Genomic DNA, 25,355 nt, shown 5'->3' with positions numbered 1-25,355 from the left:
TCCTTTGACTGTGCAAGACATTATATTAAAAACAAGTACATTTAAATTTAAATTAAATCTGGAAATTTTAAATTTAAATCTGAAAAAAGTACAATGTGCGAACTTAATGTTAAAGTGCTTTGTGCCATATTAGCACAACAATGTATTGACAGAGCAATGAAAGCAGAGAAAACAAAGTGACCAGAGTAATGTAAGCAGAGTATTTTAACAGGATAATTAAACAGAGTAACCAGAGTAATATAAATAGTAGTGAAGCAGTATGATCAGTGAATCAGTGTGTGATGTAATAATAAATCAGATATGATATGAAACATGACAGTAAAAGTTCTGGGACGTGACAAGAATATGATATAATGTCCTGTTTCCGTCACTTTGGGTGATGTTATGAGGGAAGTGGGAGTGGGAGCTCCTCTTGAGTCTCTCTGTTTTTGCCCTGATAGTGTGGAAACTTCTGCCTGATTGCAGAAGTCGAAATAGTTCGTCACTGGGATGGGACGGGACCTGCACCTTGTCCCATGTGCACCGGCCACATGGGACAAGGGATCCAGAATTTAAAACACACATAGGGAAAATACAGCTAAATGACCAGAGCCATCCTGCAAACCATCTCAATCTGGCCTCTGATATCCTTAAAAACAAACCCCAGCATTAGGATGGAATGAAACATTATTTTAGTTGAGGTGAACAACTCTACATAATAACAAAACCACCTACAGGGAGCAGGTCAGGCCTCTCACAGGTTATTGCTATCACAATCATTTGGATTTAAACACTACAAAAACCAAGGAAATGATTGTGGACTTCAAGAAGTAGAGCAGGTAGATAGTTTTAGTTACCTTGGTGTTCACATTTAGGTTGACCTCATTTGAACCACGGATCTCCTGTCAGGTGGGGAAGGCCCAGCTGAGGCGTTTGCTTCCTGAGGAAGCTAAGACACGTTCACCTCCCTTGCTACCTGCTGAGCAGCTTCTATCATTCAACAGCAGAGAGCCTTCGGACCCTCTGCTGCGTGGTGTGGTTCGCCAGCTGCATAGCTGGTGAGGGCAGGTGGTGGTCAGCGCGACACCCTGACTCCAGTGGAAAGCCAGGTGTATAATAATGGATCACACCCACCCGGACATCACTGATTCTTTGCCCTGCTCTCTGGGGAAAGATTCAGATTAATCAAATTCAGCAGTTTAAACGAATCAGCCTCTTATCAGTAAAAAGCACATTCTGTTTGATTCTATTCTATAATAGGTTGGAGCTGCTACATCACTCATTTCCACCTGTGTGTGTTTTCTGTGATGAGCTACACTGAAAGCTTACACAGAATTTAACCCAGTGAAGCCCGAACCATTAAATAATTACCAGAAAATTCAATTAAAAAAGCAAAAAACAAAAAACGGGAGTGCTTATTTAAGAAATCCACACAAATATACTAAATAGACATCCGAAATATAAATACATATATAAAAAATATATCAATTTGCATATATGAGTTTGTCATTTTATCATAAATTAAAAATCCTATCTTTTTAGCTACACCTGGCAATCATGCAGTTTATTGCTCACATAAAAACTGCAAAAACCCATGTATGTGGGTAGTTTTTCTAACAAAAAATCCTTGGTTTTTAAACAAGGACGTATTTGAATGTAAAATCCATAGTTTAGCATAATTCAACACCAGGTGCACCATATTTTAATTCAGTTATTAGAAGTGTCTTTGCTAAAGTAAAGATGTTCCTGGATTCATTCAAGTTTTGAGGTTCAAATCAGTCAAAAATAAGAATAGAATAGAATAGAATAGAATAATCCTTTAATTGTCCCACAAAGGGAAATTTGGTTGTAACAGCAGCCAAAAACACACATATACAAACAAACAGTACACAGGACACAGAACAGAAACATACACAATTTTTCTTACATAAGAAGGTAATCCATCGTGTCCCTGCTGCTTTCGGCCTGAATGCTTACTTACAGTTTTTTCTGAATGCTTAAACCCTAACTGTGATTCCTGTAGCACAATCTCTGAAACTATTCAGACTTATAGCAAAACCACTCACTGAGTTTGCAAAACTAAAAGCACAAAAACTGCTTTGCACTCAGTTTGCAATTTTGTAACACACACTTTGCAAAACTGTAGGCACAATTCACTGCACAACACTCAATTACCAAATTTCCAACACACTCCTAGCAAAAGTATACACATGTATGGCTATCATTAACACTAACTTGCCAACTGTCTGGCACACTTTCACATGTGAAAACTTTTTTAGATAATTAGTTCACTTTGCAATCAGCCTAAGCACTATAATACAGGTAAGCTGTGTGTGCGGAGTACAATGGAGGGAGCAGAAAGAGTGAGAAGTAGAGGAGGCCGAGGAAGAGGACGTGGAGGTGAAGAAGTAGGATGAAGAGGACGACAAGGACAAGGAGGAGCAAGAGGAAGACGAGGAGGAGGGAGAGGAAGATGAGGAGGGGGGAGAGGAAGGGTAGGAAGAGTAAGAAATAGAATTGCTGATGACATCAGAGCTACAATAGTGGACCATGTAATCAACCGTGGAATGACCCTGAGGGTAGCTGGCCAACGGGTCCAGCCTAACTCGAGCCGCTACACTGTAGCAAGCACCATAAGGACATCTTGAAATGAGAATCGGTTAGTACAGTCACTTCGCACAAAGATTTGTAGCACTGCCATATGCCAATGAGAAACACACCAATACCATTGATGTAAAAATACTGAAATTGTTACTTTACAGAATTGCTAGATGACCAGATGCTGGGGGCAGAGGAAGCATGTTCACTGCAGACCAAGTAACCCATATAGTCATTATGGCGATTGCAAATAATCCTATACTTGGAAATAAACACTTGTGTTTATTTTGATGTACTTGAAGTTTGGATCCCTCTATGCTTATGGATCTATGACAGAAGTATGAGCTCAAACTGACATAGCCTACCTTGTGCACAGAGAAAGCAAAAGCCAGATGTGTTTTGTATTCATACCATCAGTGTGCAGTTGGCGCATTGTGTGCTTAGTAGATGATGGCTTGTGTGTACTGTTTGATACGGAAAGACCATTTTTACGAAGGTGTGAAGAGTTAGTCTAGCTGTGTTTGCTTTTGCAAGAGAACTACAATGTTTTGATGATTGGGTGACAGGTTTTCTTATTTGTGTGAAGAGTTTTACAAAATTAGCCAATAGTTACAAAAAATGTGCTTAAGCAATCAGAAAAAACTGTAACTGACCTTCCTCAGTCAGCTTTGCACTCGTTCACATGGTTCTCCTGCAGTTTGTTCAGAGAGTTTGTTTCCTCGCCTCATGGCAGATCTTCTCCCTCGCAGCCGAGAAAGCCTTCACTTTTCCGATGAGAAGGCACTTTATTTAAAAACCTAAATATTAGGTTTTGTGTGAAGTCATAGAAAGAAAAAAAACTCAATGACATTCCTGCAGGCGCTGCGTTACTTAAGAGAAGGAAACAGGTCCTGTGTTAACTATAAAACGTTTGGCATTTATTTAAAGTGAACCATCAGCAAACTGAGGCTACTGCTGGTTAATCTTTTTCACAGATAAAGTATTACCACAGATAAAGAGCCTTTCATCTGGCGATTATTTCTTACTCTCAGCTCCAGGGTTGTGCAGTTGTCTGTGGATATTAGAAAGTTGCTTGAATACAGAAAACTAATTATTTGAAAGCAGCTGTCTAAGGTTTTTTTTTTTCTTTCATTTTCTATACTTTCGTCTGCCTGCATCTTTCACCCCAATCAAAAACACAAGTATGGTGTTTTATGGTGGGATGGTTTAAAGTTTAACTACTCTGTAACAATCACACATCGAGACCTTGAGTGAGCCTTTTACCGTTCAACTCCTGCAGACCGTGGCACAGCGTGCAGCCTGCTGCTGAGACCCCGAGAGGAACTGAAGTAAGAGAGGTCATTGATTCATATCTGTGAAAGCAAAATGTTCAATTTAAATTGAAGAAAGGGGCCGTTTTCAGTTTATTGAAGTTATTTTGTGTGTGAGGTGTGAAAACAGACGACAGCTTTGTATAACTAGTCAGTTTATACTGATGTGCACTAATATTAAATGTGCTGCGCAGCTATTAATTTGCTTTCCCGTCACATTCTCTGGTTTTATTCGTGTAGTGAAGCTTTGCAGGCTACAATTTCCAAGACGTTTTTTCAGGGAAGTATTAGAAATGGATTCTCTTAGGGCTCTTACTGTGGTTATGTTAATATTACACAACGTTGGAAATCTTGTGCCTCAGACTTATCAAATCTACAAATCTTTTCCTCAAACTGGCATTGCTGACCTGGATCAAATGGGAATACATGATGAGCGTAGCTGTATAATGATGACTAAATTTCTAAATTATTTACCCAAGCCACTGGACATGATATATATTTTTAGTTTTCTCTCTGCTGAATTAATTTCATCTACAACCTCTTTATGTAGCTGGTACAGGTGCGAGCAGTCGTGTTTGGTTTCACATTGCACAAAGTATTTAAACATGTATTGTATGTCTGTCAGAGGATGTATAATCTCAGTGTTTTGCATGTTCCTGCTGCTTTGTTTTAGCTCAACATTGCAACTTTTAAAATACAAGCCAAGTCTTCTGAGGTATTAAAGAAATTATTTGTTGTGTTTGAGGTATAAAAATGAAAAAGAAGACAATAATTGTGGCACTGACAATACTGCTGCTGGCAGCAGCTGCTACTTTTGTGGGCGTCTACTTTGGTGTGGGGAGAAGGGAGACAAAAAGTGAGAGGGGGTACTCTAAGGCAGCTGTGGCAACAGACGCTGGACCATGTTCAGAGATCGGCAGGTAAGATCTGTCCACAAGATACTTCGGAGGATCTTAACTGTAAAACTTCCAGCACCTTCCCTTCCCACTTTGTCTCCTTTTTATTTCAAACCTCAGGGACATGCTGAAGAGAGGGGGCTCTGCAGTAGATGCTGCTATAGCTGCTTTTTTGTGTGTTGGACTGATGAATGCTCATAGTATGGGTATCGGAGGAGGACTTTTCTTCACCATCTATAATGCAATGACTGGTACACCTGCCGTCTTAAATGCATTTTACTTCAAATACTCTGTTCTTATACTTTCCCACTAACACAACAAACCCATAAAGCTTCCACTTCATTGGGCCCCTAAATGCTTTTCCTGACCTGCACAGGGAGAGTTGAGACCATTGATGCCAGGGAGACGGCACCACGCAACGCAACAGAAAACATGTTTGGGAACAGTACAGATCTATCCCAGAAAGGTAATGTTTAACCAGCACTATCTGACATGGCAACAAACTGAGGGAAGCTGATGACTTTGTGATTGTGATGGAGAAAAGGGTGATCAGTGTCAGAGAGTGTAATTTCTTAAAGATTTGCTTGTGAAATAAATAATTAAACAATCATTTAGATTAAAAATTATTTTAAAAAACCTCTAAAGAACTTCAGTGCACCAAAATAAAATCTTTAAGACTTCCTTGTGCCTGATCCTCATTGTTATTAGGAGGGTTGGCGATTGCTGTGCCAGGGGAGATTCGAGGTTACCAGATGGCACACCAGCGACATGGAAAACTGCCTTGGAAAGACTTGTTTATGCCAAGCATTGAACTTGCAGAGAAAGGATTTCCTTTGGGAAAGGCACTTGCCTCAGCTTTGTCTAGTAATAAGCAAACCATCATGCAGGACCCAACCTTGTGGTGAGAAGAAGGGAACTATCCCTATAAAAACTGTGACATTATTTAGACAGTGACTAAATCCATTGTAAATCATCTTCTCTTCTTTCAGTCAAGTTTTTTGCGGGGAGAAAAGCGACGTCCTAAAAGAAAATGAAACTGTTAAATTTACAAAGCTCGCGGAAACCTATAGAAAAATAGCCGAAGAGGGTCCTGATGCTTTTTACAAGGGAGAATTGGCTCAGAAGCTTGTGGCAGATATCCAGGCAGCAGGTACTATTTTTATTTTACAAAGTATAGTTTTTAACACTAATAAGCAGACATTTTAATTGAACGGGAAAACAGATGAGTTGGAGTCACATATATAGAAATTCACCAGCACTTAACATCAGGACTGAACTGATTTGAGTCTGGCAGCAAACGTTCAGTTCTCCTGTGCTGATAGTCGCAGCTATCTTCCCAGTTTTGAGATTTACAGTCAAAGGGTTAGACTTATGAGAACAGCAGTTTCTGCAATTAAAATCATGTTTCTGTACTTAGAAAACCCCATATACGCAGTTTCCATAAAAAGTCTTTATATTTAGTCTTTAAATAGCTACATACACCTCTATGCACATCTAATTTTCACGATAAAGAGGATTTGTGCAACGCAGCAGTTCTGTCCAAGTGTGCGTTCACAGTGTTTGTCAATCTGTTTAGGCGGCATCATCACAATGGAGGATCTGCAGGATTATACGCCTGTCTTGGATGAGAACCCTCTAAGGGTGAACGTGGGGGAGTACACCATGGTTGTTCCCAATGCCCCCGCTAGCGGCCCTGTGCTCTCGCTGATATTAAACATCTTGAATGGTAAGCCTTGATGCTTTGTCCAAAAAAACATCCCGAGTGGGAGAGAATAAGCTTTTATGTGAGCTGCCTTCACACTACCAGTCAGTCTTTCAGAAAAGACTCAACAAGCTGATCTACTGTGCACTAAATCTCTTCAGTCTCACTTCAATAAAAAGCACCTTTGACTTATTGCTACCTAAGAGCAGCTGGAATGATGGGATAAAGCACAGATCTACCTTTGGGATGATTTTCAGTGAACTATCATATAGATATGGGATAACTATGCCAAAATTAAATTAGTGCTCCAGGTTGAAAGTGTGGGGCCCATTTGGATTAAAAGAGCTTTAATTTTATTGAAGTAGTGAAGATCCAAAGATAATTGTCTGTTTTACATCTGTGATGCTATTTCCATGCTCCACTTTGTGCAGCATGGACTGTTGGCAATGTGATATATAAATAAAGTTGACCTTGACCTTGTTGGTTGGGGAATGCTATACTATCTAAAATATTTGCCTGGGAGGACACTGTCTCCCTGCTTCAGTAACTTTTTAGGTCAGAGACAGTCTCTTCTTCTAACGATTAGATCCCAAATCTTCCTTTAAAGATAGTAATCTTTCCTTTCCTTTCCTTTCCTTTCCTTTCCTTTCCTTTCCTTTCCTTTCCTTTCCTTTCCTTTCCTTTCCTTTCCTTTCCTTTCCTTTCCTTTCCTTTCCTCACTATTTCCGCCCTGCCTCCCACACACTCACATTAATCTCACTATTTCATCTCTAATTGGACAGAGTTGAATGGTGGAGGCTTCGCGCACACACACACACACACTGTGACTCCTGCCGCTGTCAGCTGAAACCCATCAGACCCAGACTCTGGCTCTCTCAGCCATCTCCCTGTTTCCTCATGTGGCTGTCAGCTCTGGTCTGATTGCAGCTCCCTTTTAGACTAAATGAAAAGCACAGGAACAGCCTGCATTTTGTGTCTCATTTCCTACCTGAACAACCATTTGTGGGTAAGGCTGTGCTTTAAATGAAATGGTACTTATTGTTGTATTTTCTGCAGGCTACAACTTCACCTCAGATAGCGTGGCAAGCACTGAGAAAAAGATCCTAACCTACCACCGCATGGTGGAGGCCTATCGTTTCGCTTACGCAAAGAGAACCATGCTCGGAGATCGGAAGTTTCTCAACATCACAGGTGTAAGGTTATAGATTATACAATTATTAAAGGAGTTTTTGACATCACTTCTATAATGAAACAAATCAAACAAATTTTAAAAAAACAATTGAAATTAATCCAAATTTGATGTTAGTCCTCCATGAGAGTCATTGTTCGACACTGTTTGAAAAGAGAAAAACAAAATTACCCTGCATATTCTGATTAGGCTAGAATCTTTAAAACCTGAGGACAGAATAATAGGAAACCTTTTTAGGTTTTGCATGTGTATAATTATAATATTTCTCCCCCAAAGCTCATCCAGAATATGACTTCACAATTGTATGCCGATGCCCTCCGTGAAAAGATTACCGATGAAACCACACATCACATGAACTACTACGAGCCAGAGTTTTATCTGCCTGAAAACTACGGGACCTCGCACCTCTCGGTAGTAGCTGAAGATGGAAGTGCTGTGGCTGCCACCAGCACTATCAACCTATAGTACGACTTCCTAACTGACACTTCATGAAGTTAATCACTCATGTGTGTACAACTTATGTGATTTCTTACTGGTTATTGGGTTTGTTTTTTGCAGTTTGGGCTCCAAAGTTATGTCAGCATCAACAGGGATCATTCTCAACAATGAGATGGACGACTTCAGCTCGCCTGATATCACAAACAGCTTCGGTGTGCCTCCTTCACCGAACAACTTCATCAGGCCAGGTAAGGTTATGGCCACCACGCTCGTACAGACTGAGAACACACATAAGAGGGCCTTAAAACCAGCGACTCTGCAAGACAGATGAGCTTTTTAATGACAGAGTGATTAAAAGTCATGCAGATGTCAGCCTGGTTATTGACGGTTACTGAATAATATCTTGTGTGCATGCACATGAATCTGCTCTGACTCAGACATTCAGAAAGTAATTATTATCAACATATCATTTTAAAAAGGGAAACGGCCAATGTCTTCAATGTGTCCAACAATCCTTTTTGACAAAAGCAACAAAGTGAAGATGGTGGTCGGAGGTTCAGGAGGAACAAAAATCACCACCTCTGTTGCTCAGGTAAAATGCGTACCGATACCTATGTAAAACACTCATTTCTACTCGTTAAATGTAGAAACTAATTAATAACTTGGTTTCTATTTAATACTTATTAGGTGATTCTAAACACCCTGTTCTTCAACTATGATCTGAAAGAAGCTGTGTTAGATCCAAGGGTCCACAACCAGCTGAGTCCTAACATCACTGTAGCGGAGCCTGGCTTTGACAAAGTGAGTGTCACAAGCAGTAAACAACAACTGGGCGGTGGTGTGGTGTGCAGGGAAACTATGTTTTATTCACAACCCTAAGAAACACTGTATAAACCAAAGTCATGACTAGAACTGGGAACACTGTTTCATCTTTAGCTTCATGGGTAAAAACAGCGTAACAATAAGGGAGGAAATGGTTGTACTAGGGTTATGCTAATGGTCTAATTTGTGGCATTTCACCTCTGTTCACAAAATTGAACAAGACACCAGACCAGGACTCTCTGAGTGTTCATAACATGTGTGTTAATTCATGGTGAGAAGTTTAGAGGCTAGGCTGGAGCAGACTAGAACAATTATAAAAGGCTGGAACAAAGCTGATATTTACTGAGTTTATAATCTGGGGATGTGGTGGAGCTGAAAACTGGACTGCAAGCAGAAACAATTACAGATGATTTCATGATTCTAGATCCATACTTCTGTAATCAGGTTACACAGAGAGGAGAAGAAGGGAGAGAGAAAGAGAAAACTGAAAACAAGAACAGTTTTAGGTGATATATTTGTACATCACAAATACAATGCTTGACAAATTTATGTTTTTCTGGTGTAAATTTACTACCACAGCTACTCTGAATTAGCAGTATTGGTAATTACAAAATTTCTCTGTTTCTGTTACAGTTAATCCACCAATCATAACGATATTTTAATGCAAAAATATAAGTATTGCTGTTCTGAATTTTCTAATTCAGTTTGACTAAAAAGCAAAAAAAAAGAAAAAAAGAAAATGTAGCACACTTTTTTTTTTATTGGCACCAGTTTACAATTATGAATTTCCATACCTGAAAAGAAAAAAATGTTTCAGTAATAGAGTTTTATGCTTGGTTCATTTCAAACTTCCACCCCCTTTAAATTCTGCATCTGTTTTTTTCTAACAGCAGACACTGACTTCCTGGTCCAAAGATCGTTCATGTTTTATATTCTTATTCTTACATAGTTAACTTGGTTGCACCATTACATGTGGGGTGATTGCTGACCAGCACTCCAGTTCTCTTATTAAAAGTGCTCTTTACAAGTACAGTTTACAAGTACTGTGCAATGCAAAAAGTATTAAAATAATCCTCTCTACTCTCATGCAAAAACAGCAGTGTTAATGGACAAACACTGAACAGACAACCCCTCCCCACATGTTTACATGGCACGCCTAGTCAGTCATGTTTTTGTGCTTAGAGTCTGTCTTCACTCATGCTTTGGTTTCCAGGATGTCCTGGATGGTTTGGCAAGGAAGAACCATGAGACAGAACTCCTCACATCGACGGGAGCCGTGGTGCAGGCAGTACTGTGTCATGATGACAAGGTGTATGCTCAGTCCGATCCACGCAAGGGGGGGTATGCAGCAGGATACTGAAGTTATAAACACACCTATGATTATGGAGAGATACTGTAGTTTTGTGAACCTTGACACCAGTGGGACAACCTCAAAGATTAGAAAGTTGATAAAGATTCAGCCAACATGGGCGTTTGTCTTGGGCACCAGTTGTTTTGTACTGATTGTACAAAACAACTAGTACCAGCTGAACAAGCCTTTAACCATTACAAGCTATACTTTAACACTGAGTGCCTTGGCTGAACCTTCTTAACTTCACATCATTCTAATGATCACATCAATCTAGTGAATAAAATCTTTTAAAAAATATATCTTTTGGTATTTGTGAAGCACAGATTAGTAGATGTGTAAAGCAGTTTCCTGCGATTGTTTTGACACATGGCATCCACAAAACTGAGATCTGCTACTGTCATAAGAAACTGCAACACCTCGGGATCAAACATTTTCAAACACTGCACATAACAACATCCAGGAATCCCAAGTTCATCGGCTTTTAATGACCTCATAAAAACATTACAGCTGTTGCCGTCCATCTTCACCTTTCATTCAGCTAAAGTTACATAATAAGTTAAATACATAACAGTGTTAGATTAGATATATAGAAATAAATAGATTTGCTGTGAGTGACTGGATCACATGTAATAGAACCAATGTTTCAAAACAAAGCTGGGACTTGTTCTCTGGACCTACCATATATTTATTGAAAAATAAATAAATTGCAACTTTTGAAGCGCAGAGCTGTGTAGTTTGGCTATTTCCATCTTGTTCTCTCTTTTAATTTTTTTTATATCACTACTTGGATCATTAACTATGTTTACAACGTTAAACCATGACTCCATCTTGGTGTTTTGACACCAGATCTAATAAGTGAAGGATGGAACTGACAAAGACTGTGCACTCTTGTCACTCAACAACTCGTTGCACAACATTCAGCCCAGTAGCTTACCCTGTTATATAGTTTATCAGACTAGAGCTGGGACCATAATTTACCAAATGAACATAATCCTGTATTGAATTTAGGTTGTGAATCTAGCGACTGACACCATCAAGTGTTTTCTGAGGTCATAAATCAAGTGCAGGGCCAGGTCAAGGTGTTATGGGGCCCTAAGCAGAATTTTATTAGGTGCCTGAACACATCACCTACCCCCCACATGGCACCATTAATTATTAACCATTCTCCTCATTGAATTGTTAATTGTGCATCTAAGACAACCATTACCATGGTGTACTACCGTGCAGGAAAGCAGTAAAATAAACCAGCAGACAAAAGTTACACAAATAAAGTTAACAATTTTTATTGACTTTGTACAAAAGGGCAAAACAATTACAATTGAACATAAGCCTAAATATTTTTTATTACATAAAAAACAAGGGCAAAAAACAACCAAGTTTAATACAAACGTATGTAGGAAAACTTAATGTGATGCGTTCAAAATGAGGCAATGCAAGCCACAAACAAAATGAGACAACCTGTCAATACAGGATAGCCCATTAATATGTGACTAGCACTTCCTTAGTTCAGACAGCCATGGCAACGTTTCAGCCTAATCAGTAACAAGTCATATTTACAGTTTAACTTGTGTAGCAAGAGTCTAACTCTGACCATCTCAGACTAAATCTAAAACATAATTCATTAGTCAAATCAATGAGATTAATGGGAAACAATCCCGGCAGCTACAATATTTATCATATTAAAGTTGAATCTCCCACTTTCAAAAGGGATAAACAATATAGTCCAAGGCCAGGGATAGCTATGCCACAAATCAGCTACACCCCACAGGCTGATAACCTCAACAGGGATCAGCTGTTGTTCTCCCATCCTGTACAGAGTAGTCCAGCAACCACTCCAGGCTCAGCAAGACAATTTTCTGCATGTGAGTGCAATCAAATACACCTGTCATCAATGAACCCAACCCAATTGCAGCCATTGTGAAACACAAAACCACTCCCAAATTAGTGCTCATTTCCTTGCATCAAATATTGAGGTGCCTCGATGGTGCGAGTACCATTCATATAACGATGAATGTTATTCAGCAACATCAGACGTGATGACCAGATCTGTTTGTAAGGCTGTGAACAGACTAGTGAGCTAAAGATAAAGTTTCCAGCCATGATTTCTGTGGTTTCCACACAACGTAAACTAACCTCGTCATGCACTGAGTGAAATGAAGGCCACTTTCATGCCTCTATTTAACTAACATCACGGTCAGTGAGTGTTTATGATACCAGACTGTAATTACTCATGGAAACATCCTTTTTCTGCTACTTTTTTCCTTCCTCTGTTTTTCTCTTTTTCACTTTTCACCCCCAGAGGAATAAATCACTTTTGTCATGATCTACTTACAGACAGTTACAGTAAACATGACCCCAGCTGTGACACTGGCAGTGGAAATCTTTGCTTTTTTCTTCTTCCCAGAATTTCATCTCTGCTTATTGCAGATGATGTAGTTCAGCAGTTCACACGCACTGGAGCAGTTGGCGGCCAAGAGTGATGCGGCGGGAACAAGAATTAGCACCTCCAAGTCTGATGCCATGGTCCTCAGCCAGGGAAGGGTGGAGTGCTCACTCTGGGTCAGTGATGAGATGCTGCCACAAGTGAGGGGAGAGGGGAGCAAGTGATTGACAGACGGACTGGGGCGGCATCTGCAGTGATGCACGCACTGTACTGGTCCATCGTGGTAAAAAGAGAGAGGAGCATGTCGATTTACGTCCCTACCTTATAGTCACGAGCTCTGGACAGTGACTGAAAGAACGAGACTGCAGATAGAAGTGGTGTAAATGAGCTTTCTCTGAAGTGTGGCTGACATCTTTCTTAGTGATAGGCTGAAGAGTTTAGACATTTGAAAGGGGCTCAGAGTAGAGCTGCTGCGCCTCTGTGTCGACAGGGTAAATGATTAGTAATGGCAAATGACACCTTTGTACTCCAACTGACCACTTTACATGACTTGCCGACTCATACAAGCACTTCTTTCTATGCTTTATCTACATAAGTGCTTTCTATCTAACATTCAAACACACTCATATGCTGATGGATCCATCGGAGAGGAACTTGGGGCTAGCATCTTGCCCAAGGACATTCTGAGGTACTGTCTGAGTTGCGGCACCTATCCTTCAGGAGAATACTGCAAGTGCTACCTGTAGTGTATTGGTGAGCATACATGGATGCGAGTGTGCCATGACGTTAGCGGCAGCACACAACGTGACCAACGTGGCAGGTATACTGATGTCTTTAGGATGACTTATGAGGACACTGAACAAGTTCAAAGGGCCTATACTCCTGTAAGGTAACACATAGCTTCAAACATTTAAAAGACAAATTCATCTCTATCCTCTCTTCTCACAAAGGGACCAAAACTTGCCAACTTGTATAAGTGAAAACTGCTTTTGGAGCCAGCCTCAAGAGGCCGTTTGAAGTCCTTGCCTGTAACTGTAACTTGCTTGTACTTGTTTCTCTGCATGCAAACATATTGACTACCACTAGCTTACAGCTTCAGTACAGCGGAGGTGAGGTCTTTAACTTTCATTAAACTACAATGGGCACACAAAGCAGGCTAATATACCCATTCTGACAGTTACAGTTACATCAGAAAAAATGTTTGGCCGCTGAAATATTCCCGCTCCTGGAACAAACCTCGGACGCAGTGCTATTTTTCACAACGTTGCTCAAGGCTGGATAAAAGCCAGTGGTTTTATTTTACATAAATAAAGCCAAATGTCTCCTGCAGGGGGAAATAGGGGGAGAACTACCTGCCGAGAGGTATGATTTAATGTCTGCGTGCGCGTAGTTATTAAAGTGAGACTCATTCGCATTGCAAAATCCATGTTGATGCTCGAATTCTTTGATGTAAGCCTCAGAGAGAAGATCATTTTTCACAAAGATATCTTCCTACACATACAGGCTCTTACTGAACCTGACCTAATTTATGTTTTTTTTTGTTTTTACATATTTTAAAAGAAAAGAAGAAAAGAACAAAAATAGAAGAACTATAAAAAATGTGTAGATGACTGTACTGTGGCGAGTAAGACAGTGCTACGGTTTTTTGTTTCGTTTTTTCCACTCCAGATATTCCACGTACATTTTATGTTTTACCTGAACAGTTGGTCTTGATTGTTATATAATGTTATGATGTAATGACCTCTCGCCTGAGATTTGAGATGTGTATTTTTGACTTTTATTGCTCTCTGTTATCTGGTGTTTGGGCACTCTCTCACCTGTGAACCATTACCATCCATTGGCGGTTTTGCCAGTAGTGGCAGGAGCAGGTGTAGAGTTACAGTAATTGGGGGGAAAGTGCAATCCCACCATGTGTGCCAATATTACATTTAACATACCACAATTTTATTTGAATTCACAATTATTTTATTTTTATTATCCTGAGCTGCTACCTCCTGTGCTTACAGCTGCTCTGAGAAGAAGCTGCAAAAAATTAAAAATAAATAAAAAATCTAAAAATTTTCCTTCAGGGCCCAATTAAGCAAAGTCTCACTTCCACATATGATTAAATTCAAAGTTATGCAACTCAGACCAATTGACTAACCCTCTAGGCTAGGAAAGAAAAAAATCCCAATTCTCTGTGTATATCAGAGTCTACGTGTAGTTTTAATTTGACTCATTGCCTCGAATGGCATTGTGACAAATGCATATAATGACACAGAAACTGACATAATAAAAGCATCAAACTACTGTTAAGATAATTTGCCTCATCAAAGGACTTTGTGAGCGAAAGTGTGCTGAATCATCACAGGATTATTTAACCGCTCCGCTCTGAGAGAGAAAGACTATTTCTGCACCCTTTAAAGTGATGGCTCACTTTAAGTGGTTGTTATTTATACAAAGAGGGCAAGATCGTGGCACTAAAGTCGTGAAGTTGCAACTTATCCAGATTAACTCATTTGTCATACAACAAAAGACAGTGGTGCTTCACACGGAGTAAAATTTGCATGTTCTCATAACTCTCATCTAGAGCCTCAAAGGAGAACGGAGCAGAATCCACTTAAGAAATCATTACTAATTCATAAGTTTCTCTGCTGAAATGTATCTCATTACTGCTTTCTTTGTTCCACTGCTGCTCTGTATAAACGCACAAGGCAAAAGGGGAAAGCACCAAATAGAATTATTCCCATCATACTGTACTAACAACCAGGAATATGTGTTTAAAGAAAGAGTTTGTGGTTTAGAAGGATTTTTATTACAAACAATACAAAATATGTTCATAAAACATAAAAAACCAAAATATTCAAGGTGTGTTAAAATATATAAAGTACATTTTTGGGGGAGGCTTTTTTTTGGATTAGGTTATTTCACATAGAGTAACACATTTAAGGTCACAGTAAAAGTTCCTTGTTGAGGAAGCTGCCAGGATGTCACTTTAAAAAGGTTATATGGCTCATCTTGAGTTAATATTTCTTACAAAGAATTACATGTTTCAATAACTGATTTAGCAGACACACTCAGTGCACATTTCTCCAACAGTGCATGAAATCAAATACGAGCACCTTTGTGGCTGGAGTGATCATTTGTGTATCCGTTGGTCAGATATTAACATTTCAGTTTAGCTCCCTACTCTTGCTGAGCACACGTAGGCAAAACTAAAAGTAGCTGTGACGAGGCAGGCGGCCCGCGCGGTCGACCAAAAGCAGTTTTCAAACAGTCAGTGTGGCCGGCTGACATTTTGTGACATTGGTTTTTGACAAACCAATAAAAGTCATCGTCCTCTTTGACTACTGTCGTCAAGGCTAGTGCCATAAAAACGAACAAGTGCGTATGTACTTAAGACGGAGCATTTCAAACATTCACAACACTTCAGAGACCGCTTTCCTAGCTGAACATTGTCCTGAACTTTCTGTAGCTGTGCATGCTCCCGGTACACACAGCGACTGTATTTTCTTATCTCATTGTTTTTATGGGAATTCTCAATGACTGCATAAAAAAAGAAACATACAGAAACTTGTCAACGCCCGCTGAAGGTAGAAAGGTTGACACATGGATGAAAGCAAAGTTCACTGGAAACGGTGTGTCACATATATTACATCATCTCAGGGCACTTTCCTGCAATAGCTCAATGGTGCTCGACTGGAAACAAACTCCACCTGTGTGTGCCTATTTCCTAATATCTACATAGATGTAGTTGATGAATAGAAATTTAAACACCCTTATATTTATATATTTAGTGCAGATTTCACCTCAACATAAATTGGGTTTCTATAGCCTGGAGTGATTGGATTTGAAGCAATTATAAATTGGAGTTATCCTCTAAGGTGAGTAGTTTCCTGATTGGTCCAGTTGGATGGAGCCACAGCACCTTTTGTTCACCTTTTATTTGTCAGTGTTTCCGCACATATGGTTACTTTTAATGCTGAAGGGTCAGTTAGTCTAAAGGGCAGAGATAAGTGGAAAGGTCACGCATCCTTGTGGTCAGTATCCAGCTGACATTCCCATCTTCCTGCTGTCAGACACAGCAGCAATGCAGTTGTTCTCCTTTTCCACAGCATTGACCACATTGAGAAAGTATTGCCAGTTCCCGGTTTTGTGTTTAAGCTGTTCCTTTAAGCTTTTTGACACAGACTGAGGGTACACAACACACACACAGACAAAACATTAATACTACTTATCCTTAAGAGATTACAGAAAAATAAAATCTGCCTTTGTAGGATTATGGACCGCTAATCTTCTTCAGAATCCATTATTACAGATGATTTTTTTCTGATAGACAGTCTAGTGAATTTGAATATCATTAATGGATAGCAAGGATAAAGGGAAGTACTTCACCTCATCAAAACCAGGTTCAAAATTTACGTCGTTCTTTGAGTCGATGAAGATTATGCGCTCAGTAATGGCATCTTTCAAGCTCATCCCCAGCCACTGGTGATTTATTATAGACTGCAAGGATAAAAGAACTGTGAGTAAACAAACAAAGAAGTATACAAACAAGGAAACAAATAGAGTTTTTAATTATTGAATTACCAAGGCCATTGCCGGCGTAATCAGGCTTCCTCCCGATCCACCAATTATAAGAAGACCTCCAGACTTTGACTCCAGTATCACTGGACTCATTGAGGATGGAGGTCGTTCGCCTACGTAAAAATAAAACATCAGATGGAAATCAGACTCGGTGATGAGATCGTGAAACGTCTGTAATTTAGTTGTCGTATATAACTTCACCTGCCCTCAGTGTGTCTGCTCTCCCGCAAAAGTCAGCCAGCTCATTGTTGAGGATGATGCCTGTACGTGGAGAGTAAATCATTCCTCCAAATCTACAGAACAAAGGGTACTCAGTCAGCTGAGGGGATGATGGATACACCCAACATTAGTATGTTTCCTATAACACAACTCTTCCTGCTCACACTTGGTTTATGGTGCTTGTGGCAGAGACGGCCAGGCCATCTTCATCCAGGACAGACACGTGTGTCGTCCCAATGTGATCTGAAGAAGGTGCGACGTTGTAGTAAGAGTTGTCATGGGTCATGTTTGAAGAAATCATCTTCCTGATGCGATCAATGAAGGTGGGATCAATCAAGTGCTCTGCACACTAAAAGGAGAGCATCATTAAACATTTCCAAGATATCCCAGATATTACTGGTTTGAGATGTAGAAACCCCATCCTAAAAGTTGGGATGCTTTATAAAATGTTTCGAAAGACACATTGAAAGTGTCATAAACCCACATTTTGTTCACAGCAGAACACATGTCAAATGTTTAAAGTGAGAAAATCTACTATTATTAAAAAAAAGAAAGAGGTAATTTAGAAATTGATGTCAGCAACACGTCTCAAAAACGTTGAGAGAGGGCCGTGTTTACCACTTCTTCTTTTATCAACAGTCTGCAAACATCTGGAACTGAGGAGACCAGCTGCTGGGCTCCTCAGTTCATCTGTACCTTCTGTAGATGGATTGTTTTCATTTCCATCAATCAATGCAAAGTCCCTTCATTCTTAACATATTATAGATATTCATCTTGAGTTTTTTGAGCAGTGAATATAAATAATATAATAAAATATAAAATACATGAAACAATACATAATATATACCTAGACTTTAGAATTCAATTTCTTGCCCTTGTATTAAAAATGTCCCCAGTTCCAATAAGAAAAAAGATATTTCAGATCCCAACCTTGCCGTTATTAAACTTTGGATCACAAATGCTCTTCTTCTGTCCATTAGCAAATTTAACTGCCTCTATAAAATGATGGTACATCTCAATCTTCTTGTCACCAACCAGAGAGTTTGGCGTCAGCGAGAACCCTGCAGAAAAGACAGTGATAATGTTTTTAAGCTTTTGTGAGCTAAGAACTGTTTAACTGTTTCTTTCAATTGAAATTTCATCCAGCTGTTACAGCGGAAAAAGAAAATCACACAAAACACGACACCTTCCATGAGTTTGAGAATGAAGGCAAGCAGGGCGCCTCCAGCAGGGGGTGGAGGGATGTAGAGTTTAGCATCTCCCAAAGGAACAGTCCAAGCATCTTGGACCTGCACCTGGAATGACCTCAAATCCTCTATAGTCAAGGTCCCACCTGAGACAGACACACAGAACGTATATAACAAACTTTGCCCTAAATTAGATTAAATTTTTTTCATAACACTGAGTAAAAGTCATTTTTCCATTCCATTTAATTCCTTTTCAAACACAAACCCTCAGGCTGCTAATGCTGACATTGCACCAACCTGCAGCTGTTATGTCTTGGATTAAGTCATGCCCTATCTTGCCAGTGTAGAAATCCTCTGCTCCTTTCTCTGCAATGGTTTCCATGGTTTCTGCAAGTTTGGAAAACTTTACGATTTCGCCTGTGCTCAGAACAGTTTTGTTCTTGTGGCAAAAAATTTCACTGTAAAAAAGAAAAGAAAACACAAACTAAGCAAAAAGGAGAGCAGAGAAAAAGAGACAGAGAGCTGTCAAAACCAAAAACTGATGAAGGGTCAAAGCACTACACCCCGTGCATCCTAACAACATTGCACAGCTAAACCACTTCTGCAAAGAAGAATGGATCGAGATCGCCCTGTGTGGGATCTGCAGCTATTAGAAATCTTTGCTTTAGGACTAAGTAACTCTTTTTCTACTTCTTATTTATTACCTAATCCTACCAGGATTATAAATGTTCAGATATAAAGATGGAAATTTTAAAAAAATTACTTCTTAGTCCACTGAGATGAAGTGCTTGTTTAAACTTGTGACAAAAATGGAGACCATCTAATTTTTGGGCAGACAGAGAAGACGGTTTGTTAGACTCACTGCAGTATAAACTGAAGCCAGGTTGATTAGTGGCACGCTGCATTGATTGAATAGGAAATTAACACAGCGCAGTCACAGTTCAGGGAAATATTCTTCAGTGGAACTGATAGCTGACAGTTTATCAAGTCCCTTTTAGTTATTTTTCTTGTGCTCTTAGGTCTCAGAAAATTCAGAATATTAAACTAAATAAAAAAAACAACAATCCAAGCACAACAGAGGAGCCAGGAAGTTGAGGGAGATTCAGACAAGACCAGACAAAAACTCACTAAATACATAACACGGAATATGGGATTGAAACAAAATTACAGAAACCACACTTTAACTTTAAACAGGAAGTAAACTGAAGGACACAGCACAAAGCTGATAATTAAAAGAAAACAAAAACAAAACTGGATCATAAAGTCGGTGGCTCTGTTTGGAAGAACTGATTGCACTTTGGCATTAGAAGCAGCCATTTTCATTCTTGCACCCAAAATGTCCTTTTCACTGGTCTTGATTAGAAAAACATTTTCAGTTTAAAAGCTGATTAGACGAGGCATTTCTAACTCTGAAAAGAGAGCTCCAGAAAAATGGCTAATCACCATATTTGTTACCACATTAGATCTTGAATGCATTAGGAATGCAACATGCTGATCAAATGGCGCTGACGTGAATGCCCTGAAAGCACTGCTGAGGCAGCATATATCACTGAGACCCAAATCAAAAGAAACTCTGGATAAACAAGACTCGTCATTGACCCTAGAGCCGAGTGTGTGCCTCAACCACCCACACGCACAAAATTGTACTCAATCCATCAACCCTCTTACAGATTGAGACACTGACAAACACAAAGATAATCATTCCCTTTCAGCAAACACACCTTTTTAAATGACTGACTCAGCTAAAATCTACCCCGAGGGCAGTGAGTCGAAGCAGGTTTGCCTCTGATCATCTAAGCAGTGCTCCATAATTTTACCTATTAGTTTAAAAGCTTTCTGAGATTACCTTACAGTAGAATTGGGTCACTTGGTGTTTACTACAATTTTTTTTTTATCTTCAATCTCACAGGAATCCAGATTTGCACCTGACAGTGATGCACTTTTTAAAGATCCAAGTGCAATAGGTTTTCTAATCACCACTTATTTTCCTTTGATTCCCTTCGCTATCGTAAACATTAAAAAACTCTGTTTGTGCACACACTTTTGGCCCGGCATCCAAAAAGGAAATGCAATCTTTCAGGTATTCCCCATGATACCTGAGTCCTGGCTGCGTCTCACAAACATTTTTTGGATGAAGGTTAATGCTACCTTTGTCTCTGAGCTGGTAAATCCTGGTCCTGAGTCACGTTAAGAAAAACAATGTGCACTCTTATGTCATTAAAAATAACAATGCTTCACTGAGAACAATGAGCGTGGTGCCTGGCCTAAACTATTACGCAATGTGTAAAGTTAAATTCTCTTTGAGATGTTACATAAAACTATCACAAAATTAGTATAACCAGGGATTTACAGGAGAGGCCTTCGCTCCAGGATTTCTGCAGTGACAGCTGCATGAAATAGGCTCCAGCTAGGATTACAAATGCTTTTAGTTCATTGGTGCCATCAAACATGTGATTTAAAACACAATTTTTTCTTTGCAAGCATTATTAATAAAAAAAAATATCTTAAGTCACAGAGGAGTAATTGAAAAGCTGTACCAGAGAGACGATGTTTGTATGTTTCTTTTCACAAAGGACACGATTTTTCCCAGATAGGGTGACAGAGGGATGCCCTCCCTAGCCAGTTTAATTGTTGGTTCAAAAAGCCTGGCCCAGGGCAGCTTCCCGTACTGTTCGTGAATTGCCTCATAGCCTCGCAGCTCTCCGGGAACGCCGACCCACTGGCTGCCTTCAATGTAAAAATGAAAAAAGTAGTGCAGGTAAATTAGACTAATGGTGGAAAACTGTTTGCAAAATATGACAAAATGTTAATTGATAAGGAAGATCTAACCTTACCAGCACAACTAGAGCACTAACAACTTAAGCTACAATCACTGTATAAACAATACATAGTGATACTAAGTACATAAGTGGATAAAAACGGCATCTTTTAAAATTAAATAAATGAATTTCTGTAAAGTGAGAAACCACAAGGACAAAATCTGTAACTGGATATTGATAAGTGCTGTAAATCTACCTACCTGTGGAAAAACTGAAGAAAGTGGGACACTCCTTTAACAGGTTCTGTCTGAATGACTGTGGGACAGTTTCTCTGAAGTTGTAGACTTTAATGTTGCCTTAAAATAGATGAGAAATCCAATTGGTTGGTCTAATCAATCACTGCTGTGGAGAAATACAATTTACGAAACACGTATCAGTAGAGGACTTACCTTTCTTATCTCTTATAGTTATTATAGAGCCCCCTCCAATCCCCATGCTCTGAGGATTGACCACAGATGTGCACAGAAGAGCTGCAATGGCGCCATCTACTGCTGATCCACCCTGCTGAAGCATATTCCTGGAAGAGGGTTTAATTTTATTTATGGGAAATGTGTAAACACTCATTGCACACGCTCCGACTTACACGTGGCTTTAATTATTGAACCTGGTGTTTGAGTACTTGAAGATGCCACAGTACGGTGACGGCTGCCAGTGGGCATGTTCGAACCACATCCTGCTGTTTGAGGTTGAACTCAGGTGACATACCAGGAAGTCGCTGACCATAGTGGTGTTCTTTCTTTTCTTTCTCTTCTTTTTTTTATTTGACTCATAAGGTAACCTGGCTCTAAAAAAAGAAATGTAACTCACATTTCTCACTCGGATTATCTAAGTTAGCTGTGACATAAACAACTTAATCCTGACTGGACCGTATTTGAATAGCCCTGAATGGGCCCTTTCACCAGTAGCCTGGCGTGGGATCAAGTGTAGTCACTGAGCTACAAGAGGAAGCACTGTTGGGAATGTTTTGCTTCTGATGGTCAGTGAATAAGGTCTGACCGAATGAGTGATTATCTTACAAATCTGTGAGCATAAGTAACACAGAGCAGGCAACCAAAGGAGCTTTACAATGAAACATGAGTTGGGAAAAATTGGGGATGTTCACGGGGTGGGGGAGCTGAAAGAATTTTGGAGGTTTGAAAACTCAAACTGAAACTTGATAGCTCATCTGTCCGCAGTGAGTGTTGGTGCACACACAGACATATAAAGAGCTCTATTTGCTGCCCATCTACTGTAGAAGAACAAGGTCAGTATGATTAAACAACAAAAAGCTGATGTGTTTCAGGTTTCTTTGATTACTTGAAGTTGTGTCCTGTTGGCACAGTGCCCGGTGGTTTTACCTGCCTGAACAAATTTAGTGTGTTGGCTTTGAAGTGGGAAATGAACCCTCTTTAAACTTTGGCAGAGAACAGACAGAGATATATCTATCTGCAGGAAGCAGGAAAGGGTATGCTCACATCTAGTCGGGTGGGATGGGGGGGACAATAAAATAATCTGCTGAGCTTTATTTGCAGTTACTGTGTTGATTGATTAATGGCTTGCTCACTGCAGAACAAATAACTCAACCACAGAGTGCATTAGAGAAACAGCTCAGACCTTCACTGCCCAGTCAGAAAAGCTAATATCAGTTACTGAGTTTTTCTTTTACAGTTACAAGCACAAGTACTGAGGTACAGTGTGCTGCATGCTTACTGATCTGCAGGTCTTATCTCTGTTCTTCACTGCCTATTAAATCTCTTAAACAGCTTATCACATTGCTCAGTTCAGCTTTTTTCTTTAGAGTTGGAAGGTCCAGTCTAATAGTTCTGTCAAACAGTATTGTGAATTGTTGCCATGCAGCACTGGGTAAGCGCTACAGGTCAGTTAATTTGTGAAGCACCCTGAGGGTAGAAAGTTGCAGTGGTATGCATTGCTTGAGCTTCTGACTGTGAGGCTGGAGTTGTTTTGCTGCTACTAGTGAGTAGTTTTGGTTTGGCGATAGAGGTGTTTTTCTTCTGTTTAACCATCTCCTCCAAGTTGTACAGTCTATTTTTTAAAATTTTTATTTATTTATTTATTTTCTTTACTGTTGGCTGACAGATTGCTGAGTGGGACAAGGTGCACACTGGCTCCTCATGGAGTGCCAGCTGGGTTCAGAAGGAAGCATGCACAGTCTTACTGAATATAACATGAACGAAAGCATGCTTAAAATGAAAATACTGTATCTAAGATCTATAAACACACACACACACACACACACACACACACACACACACACACACACACAATAAAATCATAATTAAAAACCTCCTTACTATTTCTAAAAAGAATTAGTATAAAAGACAAAATCCAGTCGAATTCAATACTTTCTTTTTCTTCCAGCTTTAGCTTTCCACTATAGAGAGGACTTTAATAGACAAAAACGTACCTGCCAATCTCCGAGCAAATCTGAGAGTCTGCGGCCACCGCCGCTTGCTTGAAGCTGCCGCTGGAACATCTTACGCCCAGAAACGAGGTGAAGCACAGGCACAAGAGCGTAACGATGCAAATAAAACCGATCAAAATAAAGCACCACAGCACCCAGGGCTTATATTTGGCCATTTTGACTTTCTGAGGGGAAAACCTTGCGCCGAAGGAACTTGTTCTTGCTGCCACTAAGTGTGCGCGAGGTCTGCCCAATGATCCAGACGTGGATTACCTCCCTCCCTGCCTCCACCAGCCTCTTTTAAAGAAATGGCTAAACTGAAACTGAAGATAGGACCGGATGAGTAGTACAATGACTACAGCATGCCACTAAACCTTAATTGTCCTTCTTATATCATGTTAAAATCTCACGAGGGACTTAGCTGTGATTTCCAGGGTGATTTCCATTCGACTCATTGACGTCAATGTCGATAAATGATCTAAAGATGCGACGTTAAAAATAAATTTGTACCCTCTCACTCTCTAAAGCATCCCACCCTGACCCTCAGTGTGTGAAAAACTAGTTTCCTGCTGTCAGACATCCACCACACTGTCTGATGTGAACTCTGTGTCAGCGACCCAGCTGTGACACTGGGGTATTTAAAGAGAGATATCGCAGATGCTGAACTCATCTGCATTAAGACCACAGCAGGCTCCCACTTGTTATTTTAATTGCGCCATCGTAACTGACCTCTGGATGGTAAGACATTGTAAGACAAATTAAACAGCAACACAGAACAACTCCGTGCGTAAAATCTGTAATGGTTTTACGCAAGAGGAGTCTACAAGAAAAAGTGAACCGAGGGGCGCACAGACTGTGAGACAGGAAATAGGACACATAGATTAATAAGAAAAATAGATTAGTAAGAAAAACCCTGCACCAAAAAACACACAAAACCCCCCAAAACAAAACAAAAACCAACCAACCAAACAAATAAACAAAACCACAACAACAACAAAACAAAACACGGATGACTTTCAAGGAGTCCACAGCATTCAGATTAGTAAAACTCTAACACCTATTTATCAGATTACATGTTAGGTAAACAGTTTATTCATAGTTTACTTTCTCATGACGTCATTTCCTCCACCTTATCTATCAGTTCGTTTAGAGAAGGCTCATCATGAGAGACGTTACGAAAGCTCTCTCAGTTGTTTACAGAGTTTAAAAGACGTATAAACATTTTTTTTAAATAAAAAAATAATCACTGGGAATCTGTTCTTGTTTTCATTTTCATTGCTCAAACATTAGATAGTTTTCGATATTTTATTGTCTTTTTATTGATTTCATTTTATTATAGGTGTCTGCAATAGTTCTCATGTAAAGGTGGGAAGTAAGTACAAATACTTCATTACTCTGTAATGCTTTAGAATTTTCAGGTTTCTGTACTTACATATTTATTCTTCAAACAACCTTTTGCCCTGGCTCCCTACGTCTTTACACAAATATGTGGACT

The 25,355-nt window shown here is 39.7% G+C and overlaps 2 protein-coding genes across 2 annotated transcripts; one reads left to right on the top strand and one right to left on the bottom strand.

The window, feature by feature from the left end:
- The first annotated feature begins 3,717 nt into the window (after positions 1-3,717).
- Positions 3,718-11,008, top strand: ggt1b (gamma-glutamyltransferase 1b). Its single transcript, XM_085463631.1, has 13 exons — positions 3,718-3,905; positions 4,633-4,807; positions 4,904-5,034; positions 5,160-5,249; positions 5,492-5,684; positions 5,773-5,933; positions 6,360-6,509; positions 7,542-7,678; positions 7,951-8,138; positions 8,233-8,360; positions 8,592-8,704; positions 8,800-8,913; positions 10,148-11,008. Exons 2-13 carry the CDS (start codon positions 4,641-4,643, stop codon positions 10,292-10,294), a joined length of 1,719 nt encoding a protein of 572 aa, XP_085319757.1. The 5' UTR covers positions 3,718-3,905; positions 4,633-4,640; the 3' UTR covers positions 10,295-11,008.
- A 5,197-nt stretch (positions 11,009-16,205) lies between these two features.
- ggt5b (gamma-glutamyltransferase 5b) lies at positions 16,206-24,401 on the bottom strand. Its single transcript, XM_085463629.1, has 12 exons — positions 23,864-24,401; positions 21,849-21,976; positions 21,660-21,755; positions 21,178-21,367; positions 18,938-19,098; positions 18,640-18,786; positions 18,384-18,514; positions 17,618-17,802; positions 17,436-17,527; positions 17,238-17,347; positions 17,043-17,153; positions 16,206-16,838 (listed from the first exon to the last, which is right to left on the bottom strand). Exons 1-12 carry the CDS (start codon positions 24,034-24,036, stop codon positions 16,689-16,691), a joined length of 1,674 nt encoding a protein of 557 aa, XP_085319755.1. The 5' UTR covers positions 24,037-24,401; the 3' UTR covers positions 16,206-16,688.
- Positions 24,402-25,355: the final 954 nt, after the last annotated feature.

Source organism: Copadichromis virginalis, linkage group LG7 (assembly GCF_057382275.1).
Source record: "Copadichromis virginalis isolate Kocher_CV1m ecotype Utaka linkage group LG7, C_Virginalis_male_GT1.1, whole genome shotgun sequence".
Taxonomy (NCBI): Eukaryota; Metazoa; Chordata; class Actinopteri; order Cichliformes; family Cichlidae; genus Copadichromis; species Copadichromis virginalis.
Note: the sequence above shows the minus strand (reverse complement) of the source record. Positions and strands in the feature narration are given on the sequence as shown.

What these genes read in the sequence shown, in the direction of transcription:
- ggt1b (XM_085463631.1), top strand. Translation starts at nt 4,641, where the DNA reads ATGAAAAAGAAGACAATAATTGTGGCACTGACAATACTGCTGCTGGCA. An exon ending in TACAGATCTATCCCAGAAAG is followed by an intron (nt 5,250 to 5,491) that starts GTAATGTTTAAC and finishes CATTGTTATTAG; the next exon opens with GAGGGTTGGCGATTGCTGTG. An exon ending in CGGAGCCTGGCTTTGACAAA is followed by an intron (nt 8,914 to 10,147) that starts GTGAGTGTCACA and finishes TTTGGTTTCCAG; the next exon opens with GATGTCCTGGATGGTTTGGC.
- ggt5b (XM_085463629.1), bottom strand. Translation starts at nt 24,036, where the DNA reads ATGGCCAAATATAAGCCCTGGGTGCTGTGGTGCTTTATTTTGATCGGT. An exon ending in ATTTGCTCGGAGATTGGCAG is followed by an intron (nt 21,977 to 23,863) that starts GTACGTTTTTGT and finishes ACCCTCTTCCAG; the next exon opens with GAATATGCTTCAGCAGGGTG. An exon ending in AACTATAAGAGATAAGAAAG is followed by an intron (nt 21,756 to 21,848) that starts GTAAGTCCTCTA and finishes ATCTATTTTAAG; the next exon opens with GCAACATTAAAGTCTACAAC.